We start from the raw sequence: 23,383 nt of genomic DNA on the forward strand, positions 1-23,383 counted from the left end.
CAAATAACTGATTTTTTTGTGTGTGTTTTTTTACTTCTTCGATTTTGTGTTTGTTCGTGATGCTAGTTGAAATACACCTAGCTAGCTAACTAGCTTATTCCTATTATTATAACTCCACTAATTAGTCAGGTAGATACCACAGATATAAAAAAAATATTCAATAACCACATTGTGAGATAAATCTGGTGTGATTGGTCAGGCTAATACACAAACACTACAGCAATCAGTGCAAAGCAGTTTGCAATCTGTCTTATATAAAAATGCCAATATGTCTTGTTAGCATCAGTAACATCTTAGACATGAGATGATAAAAAGATTTTTGCAGACAAAGCTAAAAGAGGGGATTACATTTCTTTTATTTATTTTTATTAAACTCTACTTGATATAAAGATGCATGTTATTTGAGCCAACAGTCTAAAAACAAATCTAGCATCTTGTACTTAAAAATTTTACATAACCACTTTTTATTTAAATTGCAAAAACATAAGAGCTAAAAAAAACATATTTCTGTGATGCCCCTGATTTTTTACATTGCCGAAAAGCCCTGTAAAGACATCTACAGCTATTAGCATAACAGTTTCTTACCTGTTCAGGTCCAGAACAAGGAAATGATAGTAGGCTAATTCATTACTGTTATATTTATAGCATTTGGCCGACGCCCTTATGCAGAGTCACTCATTCATACAGCTGAGTTGTTATAGGGCCCAGGAGCAGTAGCTTGGTGGGAGCTTGGTATTCAAACTCATGACCTTCTGATTCGAAGTCCAATGACTTAACCAATAACCTACCAGTCCGCTTTAATACACTGTACAAAAGTAGAGCTTGACGAGTATCTAAAAAACAACTTGCGACACTCATTTTTACTGTGAAAGGCTTTAAATCATTTTACATTTATGGTATTTGGCAGACAGGCTTATCCAGAGCGACATACAACTGAGCAGTTGAGAGTTAAGGGCCTTGCTCAAGGGCCCAGCAGATTCCAATCCACAGTCCAATGCCTTTACAAGTTTTTCTTTCCACGAATGTTGCCTTGTTTAAGCGGATGAGCGTCATGATGAAAGACAGTTACACAGGAACATGGCTCACTTCAAAAATCTTTTATCATCCTGAAAAAGCAGCAATGTGCAGAGAATTGAGAGAATCAAGAGATGTGGGGGAATTAATATCTCGTCCCCTGGGAGAACTCATTTCAGTTCCACACTGAGAGCAAAAAAACTGATGAAACATGTGTCACATCGTTTCTGTCATTAACAGGCATCACAAATAAACACATTTGATTCAATGCTAAATACTTAATCTTATGTTGGTGCCATGTAGTATTTGTTAAAAAAGGAAAGAAAGAAAAAATACGTCTGTGAATCCGTAACTGAAAATAATTATTTTATTTATTTATTTTTTCAAGTCATTCCATGGGTTTTTCTGTATGATTTAGATCTGAACCTGTTCTGTGCCACTCCTAATTGCTGCCGTGGATTTTTTTTTTCTTTCTTTACCTCGAAGGTGAAAATCCTTAAATATTTATGTATTAGGAACTAAAGAGAAAATCCCAATATTAAAAAGCTTCTACAAACGTTCTTCATGCTATTGTGATTGTTGAACAGGAACAGATTTGAGTCTTTTAGTTCAACTGAATGGAAAATCGAATGCCACTGCGTCCAAAGACATCCGAAACAATCCTACACAATTGTGTGGTGAAGAACTACATATGGCTGGAAAAGTCAGGTTTCCCAATATTTTTTTTTTTAGTGTACGTATTAATCAGATAGCTCCGTTAATACTTCCTTCTCTGTGCAGCCTTCATGATTCTTCTTCCTTTCTATTCTTTTTAGAGGGACATTCTGGTCTTGGTAATGTTTCTGTGGTGCCCCATTTTCTCCACTTCTTTGTTCCCACTAATTTCTCCACTTGATGACGATGGCCTTCACACTACTCCATGATGCAACAAAAGTGTGGGCATTTTTTGGTTCCTTTCTCCTGAATGACCATTTTTAAAGATTTTTCTAATAAATTGTAGTCATTTTAATTAGATTTCCACAAATATCAGCCAAAACATGGTTATAATTGGGGAAACAATGTTTTATTTTATTATCTTTTTATTCCCATAGAATATCAGAAATTGGCATCCCCTGAAAGAGTTTTATCTGCTCCAGATGTCTTATTCTTTCCCATGCTTTTATACTCTGTATTTGCTAGCGTTAATTGTCTTCTTGTTATAAGAAAAAGGAAAAAAAAGAGATTCCTTTCTCCAATAGAATGCCTTCAGAATTGACTTTTCGTTCTTTCTTTTTTTGACCTTGGCCTTTCATTTCTGAACTGAAAAAGCATAGACTTCATATAGAGTGAATATAAACACTCAGCTGGTGAAAATCAGGAGTCAGGCAGCAGAGATAAACACAGATCGTTGCGTTCATACTTGCGGACAGCGTTTGATCACATCCCAGCGCTTGCTATCACTCGATCTGCGGGATGTCCGTGTTGGGTTTGTTTTGTTTGAGCACAGCGTCAGTATCGAAAGCGATCGTTTCTGATCGGCGACGCCGAGAGAATTTGGAGATAATGAGAAATTTCAGCGGCTCGATGGGCTCCTGTGATCCGGATCCACAGCTACAGGGAAGCTATCATTCATCAAAGTCAAACGGATGGATCGGACGTTTCAATGGGCTGGTGGGAATTCAATCAACATGGTTTTTTTTCATAATAATATAATAGAAAATAATTATAATCATGTGTAGTATGCTTAAATTCCTATACATAAACACAAAAATATATACACAAAAATATATTTAAATAAATCCATAAAATTCAATTAAAAAATAGCCATAAAAATCTTTTTAAATTAATTTTTTTATAGAATATTAAATGTAGTGTATTTTTTAATGTCTGTAAATTCATCTGCTATACAGCCGCATATACTGTATGGTCAAAAGTATTCAGACACCTGGCATTTCCAGCTATATCTGGTTCCCATTTATTTGGAGACAATTATATAGGAGGTCTTTGGATGTAATGGCATGAAATATTCCCTTTATTTAAACTAGAAGATTTAAACTATTGATATTGAGTTGGCATTCATATTGATGGCCAGGTAGCCATATTTGTTTATTTACCAGCAAGATGTCGTTTTTTTTCTGCGAAAGTTATTCCGAAATATATACACACAAACACCGGCCGAAGTTCTGTGACATAAACAAAGGAATAAGCTGCTTGAGGCTGAGAGCTTTATGATGTATAGTTAGTCATTAACACCTGAGAACAATGGGCTGTGCTGGCGCAACCCTGACGACTAAGAGGTTAACATGGCAGAGGTAGAGCTGTAACTTCCTGCATACAGAACAGAAAAAGAACGTCTGGTTTTATTTTTTTTTTTTCGCGTGCTTGTGAAAGGGCCATGCGTTAGAAGTCAGAAGGCGCTTACAGTAAGTAAATTGATGATTTGCTGTCTGTGTGAAACCAAAAAAATCTAAGCGAACTACAGTTTATTTACAATATTGAATTGCAGAGCATCATATTTTATCTAATGCATTGAATCGTATTGTGTTGAATCGAATCGAAGTCGTAATGGGGTGAATCGCATCGGTAGCTGCTTCATATGTATCTTTAATGTATTGTATCCTTGATTATGCATCGAGATGTGAATCACATCGACTGCACTTGCAGAGATCCACAGCCTCAGTGGTTAAGTGGGAAAAAACTACATACATACTTGTATATAATTATTTAACTGTCTGTGGGTTTTTTTTTTTTTTTTTTTTGAGGCTGTATTTCTGACAGGTGAATCACATACAAATGAAAGAAATGAATAAAGAGACTCTTAGGAAATGAAAAAAGCACTCAACAGCAAACAGCTCTCCTCTGAAAAAAAGCAGTCACTTCGTTGGCTTTTTACTTCTTTTGAAATTTCTGCCATGTTAAACATGAGTTCTGTAATTTGCTTCTTTACTAATTACGTTCATAATATAGAACCTTAATTGAAATGCGGAGATGTTGCCCTCCAGCTTTTACTAACTGAGCGAATGTAAATGGATTTTCTGGGCCTCAGTTATTCGAACGTGTTGCCTACTGTAACTAAACCAATGTTTTTTCTGTCCATTTTTTAAATAAATGGGGTCATTTCAGGATTAGTTTTTAGCAGCACCTTTACTGTGTCATCACTTCCTATGTGAATAGGTGGCAGAAAAGGGCTTAGTTTGGGATAGGTTGTTATTTGTGAAAATTGGAAAATAGTTGCTTACTGGCTCTAAGCTTCCGGGTTCTGGTGTCACTTTGACCCAGGGTTTGGAGAGTATTTTTTGGATGCTGTTGTGCCAAACGTACTTATTATGACAGTTTCGGTTATGCAATGGCGCATCAAAGTATCCCGCTAACGCTTTGATGTTCTATTCAGGCATATATTTTCAGGAGAGATGATAATGAAATGTTTCAGAGCAGAAGATGCATAATCACAAACAATAATCTACAGCAAGGCTTTAAAACTATCGAACTGTGGGGTAAAGACTTTGAAATGCACATTGTATATTGGCAAGATTTTGCGAGCAAATTTGAATGCAAGTTTAAATATTTGGGTCTAATTATGATTCTAACTATAATGTCAGGTGAAATTTACAATACTAATATGTATAAATTCTTTGCACCAATCTCCTTTTCCATCAGAAGGGCAGAGCAACTCCAGTTCTTCTAGTCGTAGAAACGGTGAAAACCAAAAACTGTTAAAAGAAAATATGAGCTGAATGAACCTAGACGACGAAATAACTTCATCAGCTCTGCGATTGAGGGTAATTTTCACCAATATAACATTGTTTTTTTGTGTTTTATGTGAAAGCTTTCTATATTACCGCTCCATTCATTTGTCGCTAATCTGCGCTGAGGGTGTTGGGAGACCGATAAGCTCCCAGATGGCATTTTGGACGTCATTACATTCATGATGTGCTATTTGGCATCTTATATTTCCATCTTTATTTTTACTAATACGAAAAGAGTCAGCTAGGAAAGCTTTGCAAAATGCCGCCGCGCAAACATATTCACGCGTAATTGATTGTAATGGATGCATTACCACTTCCTCCTGCTGTTTTAACACAAATGTCACAAATTTGTGTTTTAACCCTACAATTTTTGTTTTTTTGTTTGGTTTTTCGGTGGAAAATGGTAGTTATCGTGTTGTTGGGCAGCTTGGCCATTTGTGTTATGAAAACATAGTGGTGCCTCATCAGTAAAACTAGGTATTTGGAGAAAAAAAAAATCTCTGTAGTGTAAACGATTCATAAACGAAAGTGATAAATAATTGTCCAGAATTGTTTAATGCTTCAGATTCTATGAATGAGGCTAAAATTCTGAGAGAAAATGTCTCAGTACTAAATGCCATAATGTTTTTATGCTTTTTACACTTTGCACTTTCATTTTAAAGATTATTACTTTTTCGGACTGCATGGGTTTCCTGCTGGTTAAGGATCCACTGCTTTCACTGATTTGGTTTGGGGTACAATTCATGTCTATGGAACCAGCGTAGCCTCTTGGAGATGACCATGAGAAGGCACTCTCAAATGATCTCAAACTCAGACCAACTGTTAGAGGATTTAACTGTAAATAAACAGTATTTGTGAATTTTGTTTTCTCAATGACATGGGACATTTGTTCAGCCTTATGAAAGAAAATGGGAGAAAAGGGGGAGGTGGTAGCTTGGTGGTTATTGCATTGGACTTTGGATCTGAAGCTTGTGAGTTCAAACCCTAGCCTCACCAAGCTGCCCTTCCTGGGCCCCAGAGTAAGGCTCTTAACCACTTAGCTGCTTAGTGGTATAAGAAAAAAAAAAGTAAGTTGCTCTTGATAAGAGTGTCTACCAAATGCTGTAAATGGAAATCAGAAAAAATAGAAATGGAAATCAGAAAAAATAAAAAAGGGGGGAAGGGGGGTGCTAGCTTGGTGGTTTAAGGTATTGGACTTTGGATCTGATGGTCATGAGTTCAAATCCAAGCCTCAACAAAGTGAAATTCCTGGGCCCCTGAGCAATGACCTCAACCCCATAGTTGCTCAGTTGTAGGAATGAGATAAAATGTAAGTCGCTGGGGATAAGGGTATCTGCCAAACGCCATAAATTTAACTGTAAATGAAAAAAATTGCAAAATGACGTCTTAAATCTTAAGGTTCTACAGTTCAAGCCATTAGGATCCTCAACACACAGAACTGAACTGTACCAAACTCTCACACACTTACTCAACTGTGTGTTACTGAACTGTTATAACACACGCTCAATACTTATTTCAATTCATACGCATCCATGTCTTTAGCACCACTCATATTATATTATAATCTTTATTAAGAAAAAAGTGTACATTTATATTATAAATTTCATCTCTCTATTGCTGCTTTTGCTGTTTTTGCACAAAATTGTTTGTTTACAAGTACACTCTTGTTTATAGTTGTTTCTTTAGCACATATACTGTAGGTAACATATACAGTAGGTTTGCTGGTCGGCGCTCTTCTGTGTTTTGTGTATTTGTCCCGCGCTGTCCCTGTTGTCTTTTGTCTGCACTGTTTGCACACGATGCACTTTATGTGGCGAGGACACTTACTAAGTCCTCAGCTCTGTGTTCTGTTTAGTCGCTTTGTGTTGTTTATGTAGCACCAGTGTTCTGGAGAAACGTTGTCTCGCCAATAGTTGAAATGACAATAAAAGCTTCTTGACTTGACTTGACTTTAACTCAGGATTGACATCTTGACTTCTAGTTACTGTAATTAATATGCCTTGAATTTAGAAAGTAACGTCAAGGCTCCTGGAGTGATGATTATGACATGGTGGTGTTACGCAAGGTGCATTGAGCTTCTTACGATATTTCCGATAGAGTTGAAGGTGAGAGCTTGAGGCAAACACCAACCATCCTTTTTTGTTTCCAGAGCTACAGAGCAGTTCCTGCGGAAACCCAGGCATTCCCGCCAAAGGGATTCTGAACGGCACTCGGTTTAACGTGGGTGACCGGATCCAATACCGATGTGTCCCGGGCTACTCACTGGATGGTCATGCTCAGCTCACTTGCGTCACCAGCACATCCAACGTAGCTGCGTGGGACTTTCCTGTGCCCATTTGCAGAGGTGAGGCTTGGAGACTTTGTTTGCCTTCGTATTTACCTCACTTAAATCACAGTAAGCATACTCCGTAAATAAAATGTACATTTGAGCCCAGATGGCTACATACACCAATCAGGCATACCATTATGTCTAATATTGTGTTGGTCCCCCTTTTGCTGCCAAAACAGTCAACCCTTCAAGAATAAACAGCATGAACTTCTTCAGCAGCTACAGGAGCTTCACTGTTCCTTCCTTGGAGAACTTTTGATAGATACTGACCACTGCAGACAAGGAACAGCCCACAAGAGCTGCAGTTTTGGAGACGCTCTGAACCAGCCGTCTAGACAGCACAATTTGTCAAATTTGCTCAAATCCTTACGCTCGCCTATTTTTTCTGCTTCTAACATCAACTTTGAGGATAATGTTTACTTGCTGCCTAATAAATATTTCCCACTCACTAACAGGTGACACGATGAAGAGATAATCAGTGTTCTTCACTTCACAGCTCATAATGTTATAATCTTATAATGTCATAATGTTATGTCTGGCCAGTGTACCTCGGCTAAAAAGAAAATGCTTTAATAATTGCCATACAACTCTTGGCATCATGTTTTGGTAGTATTTCTCTGCAAAAGAGACTGGGGCACTTTAAGGTTGGCATCATAAGGAAGCAGGGTTATCTAAATATACTGAAGCAAAAACTAAAGACATGGGCCAGAATTTGGGCCATGGTCCAAGACTCAGAAGCAGTTGCTAGCTTGTTAGGCTGTTACTATGGCATTCCACATTACTTACTCTCTTTTTGCTGCTAAAGTTTTTCGAGATTGCTCATATTTTAAACTAGGGTGTTATTCCAAGTGGTTTCTACAGTGTTGCTATGTGGTTGCTATAGTCCTCTAGTTGGTTACGATTCCTGATGTTTGCTAAACCAGTTTGGGTCAAGGTGCTTGCTATAGTGTCACAAGTGGTTGATGAAGCACAGAATCTTGGCTGGTGGTTACTAAGCTAATCTAGTTTGGGACAAAATGTTTGCTATGGTACCACAAGTGGTTGATAAAATGTTGCTTGGTGGTTGCTATGCTAAGCTAGTTTGTTTTTATGATACACTAGGTAGATTTATATTTATAATTTCTTTTTGGTCATCGCAAGGGGTGTTGGCCATGTTATTAGAGGCACATCATTCCCACTGAACAGACTGCATCCTGGTCAGTAATAACCATAATGATGCTGCACATGCTCAGTGGTGACATACAGACCGGCGTGTTGTAGAGAAACTTAGTAGTGATGCCTCAAGGGATAAAGTTCAGGGCGGTTGTTGTAAAGTGTGTGTGAGTGTGTTTATTGAAAATGTCCAGAGTTTCGCTGTCAGCGCTACATCGCTGACCAGTCTCCTGAGGAAAGTGTGAAATTTGTATGCTCTAAGGCTTGTCAGCAAATATTTGAAAAGGTTAAGCCTATTTTGTCTTAGGAACTTATTTTTTTTTTTAGGTTCTCCGTTTTTTTGCAAAAGTTCAATCTCTGTATGATGGAAGTCTATCCAAATGATGATCTTTTGGCTTTTCTGAAAGACTTCAAACATACGTTGGATCTTTCAAGCAGCTTATAGAAGGTTTTGCTGAGAAAAACAGCATTCTTGGTGTTGCTCCGTAGAGAATGTAGTGGGGGAGATAAATCTTAGGATTAAACCAGACCTTTAGACAATCTCGAATTCCTTAGACCTCACTGACACACAGATGGTCAAGGAAGGTGGTAGCTTAGTGGTTAAAGCATTAAAAGTTGGATCCAAATCCCAGTCACACCAACCTGCCACACCTTGGCCCTTGAGCAAGGCCCATTCAACCCACTTTATCAAACATCTTTGGTCACAATAGCACTTAAATTACTATGATAGTGATCACAATGTGCGCTCTAAGATCGCCGATCTCAACTCGGAATTAAACAATTATTTTACAACGTGTGGAAATTGTCAGAAAGCGAAAACACTCGGTGTACACCCAGAATCTGACATTAGCTAGCATAAAGAACTCCCAAACTCGTTACTCATTAGTTGATGCGGTAGTAGTTTTTTGTTTTGGAAAAAAAATTTTGTGATTTTGTCTGAAGAGCAACAGATATTGTGGGAAAAGTTCATTTATTTATTCAAGCAAAGAAAATGCAAAAAAAACCCCATATCTACAGAACCTGCCAATCTGTAAGAAAACCATCTATATACACATTATGAGGGGGGTGGTATCTTTGTGGTTCAGGCATTGGACTTTGGATTCGAAGGTTGTGAGTTCAAATCCCAGCCACACCAAGCTGCCACTTCTGGGCCCCCGAGCAAGGTCCTTAACCCCATAGATGCTAATTTGTTTGAATAAGATAAACATAAGTTGGCCAAATGCCATATATGTAAATGATTCACTGAGAAAACTTCCAAATAGAAACAGACTATCAGTCATTTTGGGAGTAAAAATGTAATTTCCTTTAAAAGGCCCTCAGAACTGTTCAAATTATTGATTTAAAGTTTTATTCCCAATTCCCCCGAAACAGTCTAAAACAACAAAACAGAAATTATGAAAAGACACTGCTTGATGTTTGCCGATGAGCTGATCAGGGTATTGAGGGTAGCGGCTACCCTGAGGTGTTTTCTAAAAGCATGGAAGCCAGATTTGTTCACCTTCAATCCACACTAGCCTTGAGGCATATTTCAAGATAAACCCGACAGGAAGTCACATGGACTTAGCTAACTTCGGCTGTTTATAAAATAAGACGATGGTATGTAGTGTATTTTTTTTTTTCTTTTTTAACTAGCCTTGGGTTATGAGGTTTTATTACCTCAGCGTTTTAAACGGCAAACAATTGGAAAAATGCTCACACTTTTTTTCAGTGCTATTGAATTGAATTTCTGATTGGTTTTGATTAATGTTCTATAAAACCGGCTCTGAGAATATGGTTTTGTATCTGTAGAAATCGATTGCTTATGGGGATTGATGATTTATGGTTCCCATCAAACACTTATTTGATCAAGGAAAATGCACAATTATTGCTAGGTTAAAGGTTATTTTTAGGATATTTATTCAGCAAAATTGGCAGAGGTCCCCAGTGTCAGTGCTTTGTAATAGTTAGGTATAAAGCTGTAAAGCTCTACGTGGCTTATTTGTTGTTGTTTTTGATTTTCCATGAACAAAAAACTGCTTGTGTTTCTACTTGTGTGTCTTAATAAACTCTAAATAACTTGCACTAATTGCTAATCACTGCTATCAACTTACCCCCAAAATGTATTGTTATTGTGTTTGACATTACAGTGGGTACAGAAAAGTGGTTTGTGAGTTCAAATCCCAGCACTTCCAAGCTGCCACTGTTGGGCCCCTAAACAAGGCCCTCAACCCCATTTGCTCAGTTGTGTAAATGAAACAGTTGAAAGTTACTATGGATTTATGACATTTGGAACTTAAATTTATTCAACTGAGCAGTTAAGGGCCTGAATCAACGGCCTAATGGCAGCTTAGTGGGAGATTTGAACTCACAACTTTCCTATCACAAGCCCAACATCTTAGCCACTGAAGTACCACTTCTAATGCCTTCTTGGGGAGGTAGTAGCTCAGTGGCTAAAGTTCTTGTTTACTAATCAGAAGGTTGTGGGTTCAAGCCCTGGTATGGCCAAGCTGCCACTTTTAGGGGACATGAGCAAGGACCAATTTTCCATACTGCTTAGAAGTCTGGTGAAACACGATACAAAATTTGAGGAACATCTGAAGTTTTAAAACTAAAGCATCGACATGGTCAGAATTGTAAAAAGAGGCATTAGAGTTAAATATTGAATATTTGGTAAATGTAGCTGCATCAGAGCCCCGGAATTGATCCTGTGCTCCCACTGCAAACCTGACCAGGATAAAGAACTGCTACTTAATTGTAAGTGAAGAATTTCTAACTGCATGTTCAAGGTTTTTAATTCATAAAAAGTCCGAGCAAACTGAATCAGACTCCCTTTCATGGATAGCTGATGTAGCAAAACACTGTAACCTTGCTATTATTCTATTAAAAAGAATAGTGTGGGAGTCGAGCCTGAGCAGAAAGAGGCCTGTGAAAAAGTTTAGAACAATCATCTGTATATTAGCTGTATTTCACACCAAAAAAAAACAAACCCAGACTTTCATTTTCTTAATGTAAGTAACAATAGATTCAGCTTTCTGTGGTAAAAAAGTGCTCTCTGTATCTTGAAAGAGATTTCTGTTTGGTCCATCTCTTCCTCTCATCCTAACCTTGAACCACTTCGCAAGCTGCATAGAGCTCTCCTTGCAGGATGCTCTATTGATCTTGTCTTGGAGAACCTGGCCTTTCTCTTGATGCCCGAGAACATCCGATGTGTAAACACACCCCGCTGGCCTTCCCTTTACTTTACTTCAAGTCCAAAATTGAGCAGGCGGAGAGACGAGTATCTCTCTAATGTCTAGTTGAACTGTAAAAAATCGCTGTACTGTGAAACACAAAACTACAAACATGTCACAGAGATTCTCTTCCTTCCCGAGTTCTTTCAGGCGCCACTTCGTTTCCTGCAAGCAGAACACGCATTGCCCTTCACCGCTCCCGACGTTCCGGTTGATTCCTTGACATTTTTCTGTCAAACTTCTGCACACTGGCTAAATCGTCACGCTCAAACTCCTCCCGCTTGTGTACAGCGATCACAGCAAGTGCCCTCGACTCGCGTTGTTTACATTTACATTTGTGGCATTTAGCAAACGCCCGTGTCCAGAGCGACATACAAAAGTGCTTTAAGTCTCTAGCAAAGATTAAATCTACACTGGTACACAAAATTACAAACTGAAGATAAATCAGCCTTCAACTCTGTTGAGAGTTTTTTTTGATGAATTATTATTGGATATTGCTATCGGGTGCCTCCCAGATGAGGATTGGTTCCCTCTTGATTGTGGTTCCTCTCAAAGATTCTTCCTCATGCCATCTCAAGGAGTTTTTCCTTGCCACAGTCACGACTGGCTTGCTCATTAGGGACACACGTACATTGTTAAGTAGGACATTGCTAGGTGGTTGCTATACAGCCCAAGATGGTTGCTATGGTATTGTAGGTGGCAGCATGGTATATTAATCCAATATGTTTGCTATGTTTGTTAGCATTTGTTGTGGTCTATAAAATCAAAATAATGAAATAAATATAACAAAAATTTTTGATCAGATGAACATTGCTTAATATATGTGATTATTGGGTTTCTTTGATTTATTATTTAAAAAAATAAGAAATTATTTTTAGTTAATGTTACTCATGGTATTAATGCGTTCCCTGCTATGGTTTTTTTGTAATGGTTTATAATTGGAAATGTTCAGTGAAATCTTTAGTGGTTTGTGAGGCCCAAAAACTCCCAGTTGAGACTCACAAACCACTACAGATTGGATTTGGACTTTCAACGATGTCCTGATTTTTATTGGTCCCTAAAGGTGCCACTAATAAAAATCAGGACATGGTTGAAAGTCAAAATTCCACAAAGTGTTTACACTGAATTCATTTGTTTTTATATTTGATTTAATACAAAAAAATTTTCAAAACACTAACATTTATATTTACAGTATTTGGCAGATGCCCTTCTTCAGAGCAACTTACCTTTAAGTGCTTAAGGGTAGAGTTAAGGGCTTTGCTCAAGGGCCCATCTGTGGCAGCTTGGTGGTGCTGGGATTTGAACTTGTGACCTTCCATTTCAAAATCCAATGCCAACCATTGTTACAATGTCACAAAAACAGTACTGTATGTAATACAAACCATTTGGTAATGGTTGTAATGGTTAATAGCTAATGGTCTATAATGGTATTGGTAGTGGAAACTTTTCTGTAATGGTTTTTCAGCAGTGGGAAGTGAAGCTTTAATCTAAATCACTGCAGCTCTATAAACATTTCTCCTCAATAGAAAAACCGGAGGCCTTGAAAGCGAAGCAGCTTTTCAGACACATGCTTGTAGTGACTGTGTCATGCGTCACAGCAATCCGTAGCCGAGGCAGGCTTCAACCTTCTCTATTATGAAATATTAAAGCTTTTCCTGATCTCAACTCAGCTGTGCACGTCAGCAAAGCATTTATGCTTGGACATGACAAGTTATGCTTTTCTTGCGGCGGAGTAACGTTATCTGCGCTCACCTCCTTGCTCGTCTCACGTCCGAGCCTAAAAGCGCAGAGATCAAACGCATTATCGCTTAAGAGCTGTTTGTCTCCGAGTAGCGTCTAGGAGAACATGAATAATAAAAAAAAAATAAAACAAATCCAGCATGAAAACGTAATGCAGAATGGCAAGGACATTATCATTTCAAAGGCTCGTCTTTTTTATTGTAGCTAAATTCAGGACCTGCAGGCTGTCTCTGGTTGCATCACAGCCAAAATCCGTGCATGTTAGCAGCACGCCTCGTGCTTCATGGGAATAATGTTTCGAATGCACGGTGTATTGTAAGAAAAACTTCAAAAGCTTGCTTGCATAATGGACACTCAAAGTTCAAGTATTTTCGCAAACTGAGGCCTGTTGCTTGTTTCATATTATAATCAGGAGATAAGCTCGCATTGAGAGAGAGTCTTAAACCAGCAGGGCTAATCGGGAATCAACAGTTTCATTAACACTCTTTACTATCGTGTGACGTGAAGAGGTGAAGAGGCGGAGCTGCTTTCAACGATCTGACAGTTACATTTGGCTTACATTTGGGAGCCGACTGTGATTCGCTAGCAGATGAGTTAAAGATTCTTTATGAGCAGATTCTCGAGTCTTGGACTAATACTAATACTATTGCTATTACTGCTACTGTTACAACTACTATTACTATTGCTATTACTATTACTACTACTACTACTATTACTGCTGCTACTGCAACTTTTACTACTGCTACTGATGCTACTGCTACTAATATTACTCCTGATACTTGTACTGGTACTACTGATGCTACTTCTGGTACTACTGACACTGCTAATACTATTGATACTATTACTGTTACTACTACTGGTACTAGTACTGATGCTGCGATTACTCTTATTAACTATTAATACTAATACTACAGCTTATGATAATACTGATACTAGTACGACTACTACTAATACTACTAATAATTCTACTGATACTACTCTTACTATTTGTACTCTACTGCAGAAGTTACTGTTACTACTACAATAACTACCTTATAATAATAATTATTATTAATAATTAGCTATAGAATTATCGGAATGTAATATAGTGTAAATATATTGCAAAAAACTTATTCTGTTGTTTATATTTTATTAACATTAATTTTTTTATCATTTTTAATACATCAGCTTTGTATTATTATTATTATTATTATTATTATTATTATTCACTATTAAGATAAAGTCTGCACTGTTTACTGAATATAATACATTAAATAATGGCATTCACACAAATAAAAAATAATATATTGAAGAAACTGAATATTTAGTCATATTCTTTTTAGAATTAGTTTATTACTAAGCCATTACTAAATGACTTTTTAGCACTGACATATCTGAGTTCAGGTTTGTTTTCCTTTTTAATGACTGGTGATATAAAACTGTAGGCCCCTAGAGATTATTAAAGCGCCCTCTGGTCATTAATATGTCACTGGCATTGTAAATCTTCTCCACTTAGCGTTTGGTTTGTTTACCTGCACCACGTGATGTTGAACCTTCTCATCTCGCATTTATTGATTTCCCTAAGCACTGTTTATATCATGTTGTGAAATTACAAAAGCAGCTCAGTGCAAGATTGCGAACAATACCTGCGCCGTGTCTCCGCAATCCAAAGCGCATCGGTTTTGGCGGTTTATTGCACGGCTTGAAGTCATGGGTGCTTCTTGCTAGGACATCACTCAGCCCACATCACGTCTGTTTTGCATATTTAGCAGAATGAAGTTTCTGAAAGCGGGAGAGGCGTTTACTTAGATTTACGCCTTTGCCTCCGGTAATGTGTTTGCATCGGCTCGTTCTATTAATACGATTTCACTTTATGATCCAGTGTGTGAAGGAAGAATTATTTAATCGGTTTGGTGTGCAGATCTCAAACCTGACGTTTGTGTAAGACCCTCAGCATGCTATTAAAGGGTGATTTCGTCAAGTCAAACCACCTTATTGAAGGCACTTAATAAAGATTTTAGATGCAGGGATCAGTGACGTCTTTCCTGATGAAACGATGAGCTGATAAATGGTGTACGTTATGTGGGCGGAGTCTCTGTAACTACCCTGAAGTTGACGTCTCACAATTCCGATTTGACTATGTAGTCAAATATACATTACAAAATACATTATATTGCCAAGAAGTTTGCGGTCACATGGTCATAAGTACGGTATGTGCATTTCACATTTAGTCCCAATTTGCTCTTACAATTCCCTCCACTCTTCTGGGAAGATGTTCCACTAGATGTTAAAGTGTTCTTGTGAAGATTTGTGCTAATTCAAGGTACTGAAGTAGGTGAAATGTGGAGGCCTGGGGTGCAGTCATGGTTCACATTCATCCCAAAGGTGTTTAATAAAGGTTTATAGCTCTGGACCAGGAGATCTTCCAGATACATCCAACCCATGTGAAGCAGAACATCATGCAGTTTGCTTTGTGCACAGGGGCTTTGTCATGCTGGAACAGGTTCGGGGTCTCCTAGTTTAATTAAGGGAAAATGTTCATGCTACTGCATCCATAGACACCCTGTACAATTGTGTGCCTTCGAATTGCTTTTGTCCGTAAAGCGTACGCTAGCTTTTAAACATGGCTACCGCTTACTCCCAACACACACACACACTCTATACACACTATTATCCTGATTGAAAACACATTTTTCCAATCACACAGTTACATTTTTCCACAGCTACAGTATGAAAAAAGACCCTGATTCATCGACCTGTTTGCGAAGTATACACTCAGTTGTCTTTATATCAATACCAAATATACTCGCTCTTGTCTCTTTATCGTTATATTGTTTGCTTGTTTGCGCTCACATTCTCGATTTTTGCCTCACACTTGCAATCCCGTTTGTTGGTCACTTGACCTTATTGCCGGGTTTCGACTCTGAGCCTGCTTATCGATTCTGTTCCTCTGCCATTGTGTATTTAAATCTCCTTGAACCTGCACCTGCATCTGTCCAGTGTTATTCACATGCTAATAATGCTAATTATCGCTTCTAAAGTTTTTGAATTATTATTTGTATTTTTTTTATTAAAAACCTAACCATCTGATCCCCGAACGCATTACTGAACGGTTGCATTGTGTATAAAATCGTCCCAAACCACAAATGTTTTTTGACTCGGAGGCTAATGTGTTTTTTCTATTTTCCTTCTTGTTGTAATGTCTTAATTAGCATGAAAAACACATACTCATAACGCCAGTCTCTTCATGAAAGGCCATTTGTAAAGCTTCAGGGAGCAAACGCGGGTTCATATATCGGTACATCGAGCCGCTTTTACGCGTAACGTTTTGCTTGATTGTTTTGTTTTGGTTTATGATATTAACTAATGCATACATTGCTCCTAGGAGTCTTTGTGTTCCTAATACTCTTTTTATACAAAGTCTATGCAAATTTGAGTTTCCCTATAAAAACAGGTCAAAGTCAATGCGAATCAAATGAATATTCATTACACTGTGTTAGGAATAAATTCTGGGCAGCAGAAGGGAAAACCAAATCTCATGCAATCATTTTGACTGTTAGCTTTTCTTATCATTATAGTGGATGCTGCAACATTCGGCAAGATAATGACTAATATATTTAGCGCAAATTGCTGCTTATTTATCTTAATGCTTCTTAATTACAGAAAATATAAATGTAGACTTTACACAAACAGGCAACAGGTTCAGAATGCCGTTGGCAAGACTCGTCTTATCGTTTGGAGATCGCAAGATTGAAACCCAAAGAGCCGCAGACGTCTGTTTGGGTAGGCCAAATGCCATACTGTTTCTCGCCTGTCAATCACAGAAACACAAGCCGATCATGGGCAAAAGTATGTGGACACTTGACCATCACACCCATACATGGTTCTTCCTCAAACTCTTGCCACGAAATAAGAAGCACACAATTATATATATTGTTTTTGTAAACCCTGTTCTAGCATGATAATTCTCCACACAAGATGTGCTCCATGAGTGGAATAACTTGAGTGCCTTGACCTTCTCATTCCAAGGTCTTTTGGATGAAGTGGACCTCTTCTATATCTGGACAGTAGACAATATTCCCTGTGTAAATATACAATTGTATTTAATGGCATTTGGCAGATGCCCTTATATTAGAACTATCTGTTATACAGCTGAGCAATTAAGGGTTTAGGGACTTGCTCAAGAGCCCCGTTGTGTCAGCTTGGTGGTGTTTGGATTTAAACCCATGACCCTCTTATCAGAAGTCTAACATCTTATAAACTGAGAGAACTGCATTAAAACACATTTATATTTATAGCATTTGGCAGACACCCTTATCTTACAACTATCTCAGTTATACAGCTGAGCAATTGGGGGTCAAGGGCCTTGATTATTGGCCCCGCAGTCATCCTGAGATTAGAACCCATGACCTTTTGATTAAGCCTAATGTATTATCCACAGAACTACCCCTTTTCCAAATAAAAACACATTTATATTTATTGCATTTTGCAGATGCTTTTATCCAGAGACTTACGATTATTTCATTTATACAACTGAGCAGTTGAGTGTTAAGGGACTTACTCAAGGGCCCCGCAGTGGTGGTACTGGGATTTGAATCCATTACATTCTGATCAAAATTCTAACATCTTAACCACTCCAAACAGCCACGCCTTAAAATATAGAGGCGCTTTTCCAATCGAGTGGATCTTACTATAACAGAAAAGAGGGACTTAATCTGACATAGTATTCAACAAGGACATATGGCTATGATGGTGAGGTGTCTACAAATGTTTGGCTTGTATATTGTATGCAGAAGAGGGTAGAGAGCACTTGCTATTTTGGGTTCACATGCCATGAACCAGGTCATGCTCAACTTTCACCTTGGGATTTAGTGGCCACTGGTTGTTCTAGGAGTGTCCAGGGGACATTCATGACTGAATCCTGAAAGCTACAATCTGTTCATCAAAACAAAGGTGCTTCAAGGTGAAAATCTTAATATGCTAATTAACAATGTCCAACAATTTGTGAAATTGCAGTGAGTGTCTGATCTAAGTGGGTCATTTAAGTTTCTGGTCAGTTCATTACCGATCTGCTTCAACTCTGTGAATCTGGACTCTGATGGCTGTGCAGTTAAGATGGTCTATTAGCCTTATGGCTCATGGGCAATGTAGGGCAGTTTTTCTCCTGCTTAGTCCATCTGCTCATTATTTACATGCTTGGTCTTGATTTCTTTTATTAGTTGCTTTAAAAAAAAAAACTTTGAAATAAATCATCCTGTGGGGAAAAAGCCATTTAAGGAGTAATTGTATTAAACTGCAAGCTTCGACACCAAGTTTGGTTAATTTGATGTTTTCCTGCGTCTGTTCTTCAGCGGAGGACACGTGCGGAGGAACCTACCGGAGTTCCAGTGGAGTGATTTCCAGCACAGATTTTAAGAACGAGTACAAGAGCAGTGGAGAGTGTACATGGACCATCGTGGCTGATCCTGGAGACACCATTTCGCTCGTCTTCACAGACTTCCAGATGGACAGCAAGTTCGACTACTTGGAGGTGGAGGGATCCGAGCCACCCTCTATATGGTAAAAAAAAAAGTAGTTTTTTCGTATTATTTTGGTGGTGTTTACAGTATGGTTATTGTGAATATTTTGCGAGAGTTTTTGTTATTTTGGTGAATTAAAGTGGTGGATGAAGTTCACAAACCATTGAGTTGAGTTAAAGTAGAGAAACATGAGGTAAAACATGACTCCAGTAAAAGTAAAAGTGCTTTCTTTAAACTTTTACTTGAGTAAAAGTAGCAAAGTTCAAGTATTAAAGTACTATAATTTATTATGGATATAAAGACTCTGTTTCTTTCAGCACAACAATCTATTAATAAAATGATATTAATGAGTCAAACAATGATTGATATCTATTCAAATTATCGCTGCTTCAAAAAATGAGGTCATGTGTGTTGTGGTGAGTTCGAGTCTGGAGTTTCTCCATCATTTATTCCTCTCTAAATATTCTACCTGCTGTTGAACTGATGCTGAACTGTGTGTTGGTGATCAGTAGATACACCAAGCGCCAATAAGAACCCTGCGTTTGACCCTGATTGGTGGATTGACTATTTTTTTACGGTAAATTGACAGTTATTTTTTCATCCACTAATAAATAAAAAATAACGACTGATTTTGCAAAAAAATGTAGTTGAGTAAAAAGGAAGATATTTTGCGAAGTTAAAGTCTTTCCAAATGTAAATACTTTAATAAAGTATAGATACGCAAAACAAATGACATTTTCTTCGTTACTGTCCACCTCCGAAGAATTAGCATTATATCCAAATAAAATACGTAGAATTGTTTCTCCATATTTCCATGGTTCTATAATGAACATAACACTCAGGGCTCTTCTGTTGTTGGCAAATGGTTTAATTTACATATCAGAAGGTCCACCAAGTTCCTGCTACTCCCAAGTGATAAGATGTTATAAAACGTGAATAAATCGGAATTGCCGAATTCAACAGCACTATTCCGTAACTAGCTTTTACATTCGGTAACTCTTATGGCTGCGAAGGTTTAACACAATTCCGAATGCTGAAAACGGTTTCATGTTGATTGAATTATAATTATAGAAGTCTGAAACCTCCGTTTCTCTGACTACCTGAAGGAAATGATTTTTTTTAGTATTGTAAAAAGTCTGCCACATGCGTCCATGCTGATATGTTTCATAATCAATTTTTTTGCACACACCAGTGCATAATTCTGCAGGTGCTTAATAACTGTCCCTGTCTTGTTGGTCACGGTAATATTCTGTACAATTTCCCCCACCAGTGCCTTCATCGATTCGGCTGAAGCGTTCCCAAAAGCTACATGATGAAGTAGATGAGTTTTTGTGAAGTAGGAACAAGCTTCCTGTCCTGCTCTTGCACCCAATCCATTAGTTTTTGTTGGAGTGACCTTTATGTAATTTCCACCAAACTTGTTACTGCCAAAGGGCTAACAACATCGAATTGTAGCTTTCAGATCACTCAGAGCTCCAGAGACTAGGCAAAAGCGAAAAAGAAATGAAATGATCCCAATTTGTAACAAACACTGAATAGTCAGAAGGTGCTGCTTAAGTCTGTAGTCATTGATCTGGTCAGCTTCACAATGAATCTAATTTATCTTCATTGCCAAGTAATAAAATAATAAATGTAGATAAAGACTGTAGTAGACCAGGTGTGGATGTAACACACTGTGGAGTTTACATTAATGTTAGTGTTAATTGAAGCAGGTCAGAGATCATTGTGGGTCCTTGGTATTATTGATGATGTCGTTTGCGGATAGTAAGAAGCTGTTTTTTGTGGTGTGAGGTTTTGGTCCTGATGGTCTGCAGCCTGAGAGGGGTCAGCCACAATCCTAGTTGAGGTAGAGGTACTGGAGTTGTACAGGTACTGTAGAGGTGGAAGATTGCAGCCAATCACCTTCTCATCAGAGTGGATAAGATGCTGAAGAAGTATTTATTGTGTAAGGAGTCTTCAGTGTCCTCTGCTTTGTAGCTTCTTACACTTATGATATATACGTAATATAAGCGCGTCATAAGCAATTTGTGAATACAGGCCAGGTGTGTATTGGTCCTGCATGTTCTCAGCACTTTGACAATGAAAGCGGTCTTTATAAGAACAAGGACAAAAAAATATTCTGTCATGAAGAATGTCCTGCATCTTACACACAACTCTGAAGTCTCAATTCCAAAACGTGTCCATCCATCACCATTCATTCCCTTTGATTTTTATTCCCTCTTCTACATTACTGCCGTCTCAGAATGCGTCTGGCACTTCCGCAACCCTGGAAAGAACCATATTCAATACGCAACCCCATTATGTCGTCTCACAACTGATGGTTTTAAAAAAAAAAAAAAAACAACAACAAACGACCGCATACATCGCGCTTATGACAAGATCGCTTTGCATATAATCGTTCCGCTTCAGTGAAGCGGGAAACCGGTGTTGTATTGTTGTGTTTAACAAAATAGGCAGCTCTGGAACAAAAAAGAAATAAATAAAGAAATACTTGCCAGATGTTTCACTTTGGGAACATTTTGATCGGTTTGTTGGGGGAAAAAAAAAAAAACCCCGCTGCCGCTTCGTCTCGCATTCGTGACGACCCGAATCCGCTTTGTATTTTAAACACGTAATTCGCTGCTGCATTTTTATTTTCTCAGCTCTCCTGGTCAGCAATACAATATTAGAGAGGCAGTATAAAATTACCGCTGGTCTCAGGCTCTGTAAAAGCTCACACAGTCTATTAATACATCTTGTCACTGAGCACATTAAGCAGCTTTGTATAAACTGATAATGAGACTCAGGCCCAGCTGGCCTATGTTGTGTTTCTGCCCTGGCCTGTGCTCTGAGAATTTCCTGATATATGACTTTGTATTTCATTAAGCTTCTTTTGACTCAGCCAACATATTAGTGTTAATTCCACCTTATATGCAAATGGTTCTAAGTACTTAAACGCTACGCTTTCTTTCGCTTTGAGGCCTTTACTTGAATTCTCATCATCGGACGACACGATGAGCTCTATCAATGGTGCATTGGTGAGATTAGACAATTTTAAGAGCACACCAGCAATCCTTTGTGCGTTCTAATGAAAAGGTGCATTAACTGTCATTTCACTGTCAAATCCCTGTTTGGAACTTTCACACGTTTGCACCCAAAATGAATCGGGGAAATGTATTGTTGGCAGCTTTTCGGATGAGGCTGAGATTTTGTCCTGCCCCAGGCTCCTGCACCATTTACATCTCAGTAAATAGCACAGCGATTTATAAAGGTCAGCTTTTCACGCCGTTTCATGGAATCCTTTCTACCAGATTCTAGCTCCGGGTGCATCATTGGGATCGATCTCGCAAAGAAAGAATCAACTCGTGTCCTTTTCATCTGTAGGTTGTTCTTATAATAAAGCATAGAGATTTGGTACCTTGAGCTGAAAAGTCTATATACACTGTAAGCAAGAAATAAGGAGATTGAAGATAAGGGCAGGAGTGAGGTGGCAGATGAACACTATCGTTCCCAGTGGTTTATTTGAAACAGTCAGGACTTCCTTGTCATTTTCTGTGAAGGCATCAGGACGACCAGGTGCTAACATTATGCAAATTACGAAAATTTCCAGTCATCTTCCAGAAACTTTCCGGAAACCTTCAATGGGGAATTGGGAGATATAAATTATATCATTTATTAGAAATCTCCATAATTAGCTAGACATTCTTTTACATCATGTTTTGTGCAGGATTCAAGAAATGATGTATATTGTGTTATGCAGAAATGCACAGTACATGTATGGGGTACGGCCTCAGTGTGCATGTGGTTGTTGCAATTCAACTGAAATTACATTAAACCTTTTTTTCAAGATTTATTTTTAAACTATATTTAAGTTCCTTGTTATTGGCTAACCTGCAGTTTTGTTAATTCCCTGTTTATTCCTATTAATTCCGTTTAATTCCCATGAAAAGTTTTCAGCTTTGAAAATACCTGGAATTTTGCAACCCTAATCACAATAAATACCTAAAACCCACATTGAGTCTAACTGGAATTCATCTAGATTTTTGGTTCTTGTTCTATTTTAATTCCGAAAATAACTTTGAAGGCATCAGGGAGTTCTTTCAGCACCACAAGCTTAAATATTCGCTTCGTTCTGATAAATTCTATTAAAAATAAAGGTATCAGATATATTTTAGTGGCAATAATCCTAGACATTCTTTTATATAACCTCATTACCGCTTGACCTGTGTGAAGCTGCGTTTAGACAATGGCCATCAAATCGAATTGAATTGAGATTGAATTTGGGACTTTGTTGATGTCTTACTGCTTCACCACAATAATAAAACAAGACAGTCGGAAATTTCATTGCCAAGCCGTTACTTCCTCATAATCCCATACATGAGCGTTCCGTGTTGCCATTAGAAAGTCCCCATTGAAAAGTCAGCAGCATTGAAATGATGTGGTCAATAAGTGCTGATGTGCGTTTTTTAATTATTCTCACTGTCTGTGGTTTGAGTAGAAAAGGAGACGGCCTATTAGGCAGCACTGAGACTCCCCCAGAGAAGTCTGGGAATTGATTTGCTGATTCACAGCCACTGATTGCGTGGTCAAAAAAAGTCCCCAATTTATCTTTGGAGAACTGATAAGCGTAAGTTCTTGATGAACCAAGTTGGCATTGACCTGGGGGGAGTGTCTTTAAAATAAGTGGTGCAATTTGTGCTCGTTTTTGACCGCACTTTGTGAAGATTTTTGGGATGA

The 23,383-nt window shown here is 38.1% G+C and overlaps 1 protein-coding gene across 1 annotated transcript in view; it reads left to right on the forward strand.

Moving 5' to 3' along the window:
- csmd3a (CUB and Sushi multiple domains 3a) overlaps nucleotides 1–23,383 on the forward strand; it is a 232,042-nt gene that overhangs the window by 43,918 nt on the left and 164,741 nt on the right. The window contains 2 exon segments of the mRNA XM_046833559.1: nucleotides 6,889–7,083; nucleotides 18,500–18,707. Coding sequence (XP_046689515.1) covers nucleotides 6,889–7,083; nucleotides 18,500–18,707 — 403 coding nt within the window.

Source organism: Silurus meridionalis, chromosome 21, assembly GCF_014805685.1.
Source record: "Silurus meridionalis isolate SWU-2019-XX chromosome 21, ASM1480568v1, whole genome shotgun sequence".
In the NCBI taxonomy this organism is placed as follows: Eukaryota; Metazoa; Chordata; class Actinopteri; order Siluriformes; family Siluridae; genus Silurus; species Silurus meridionalis.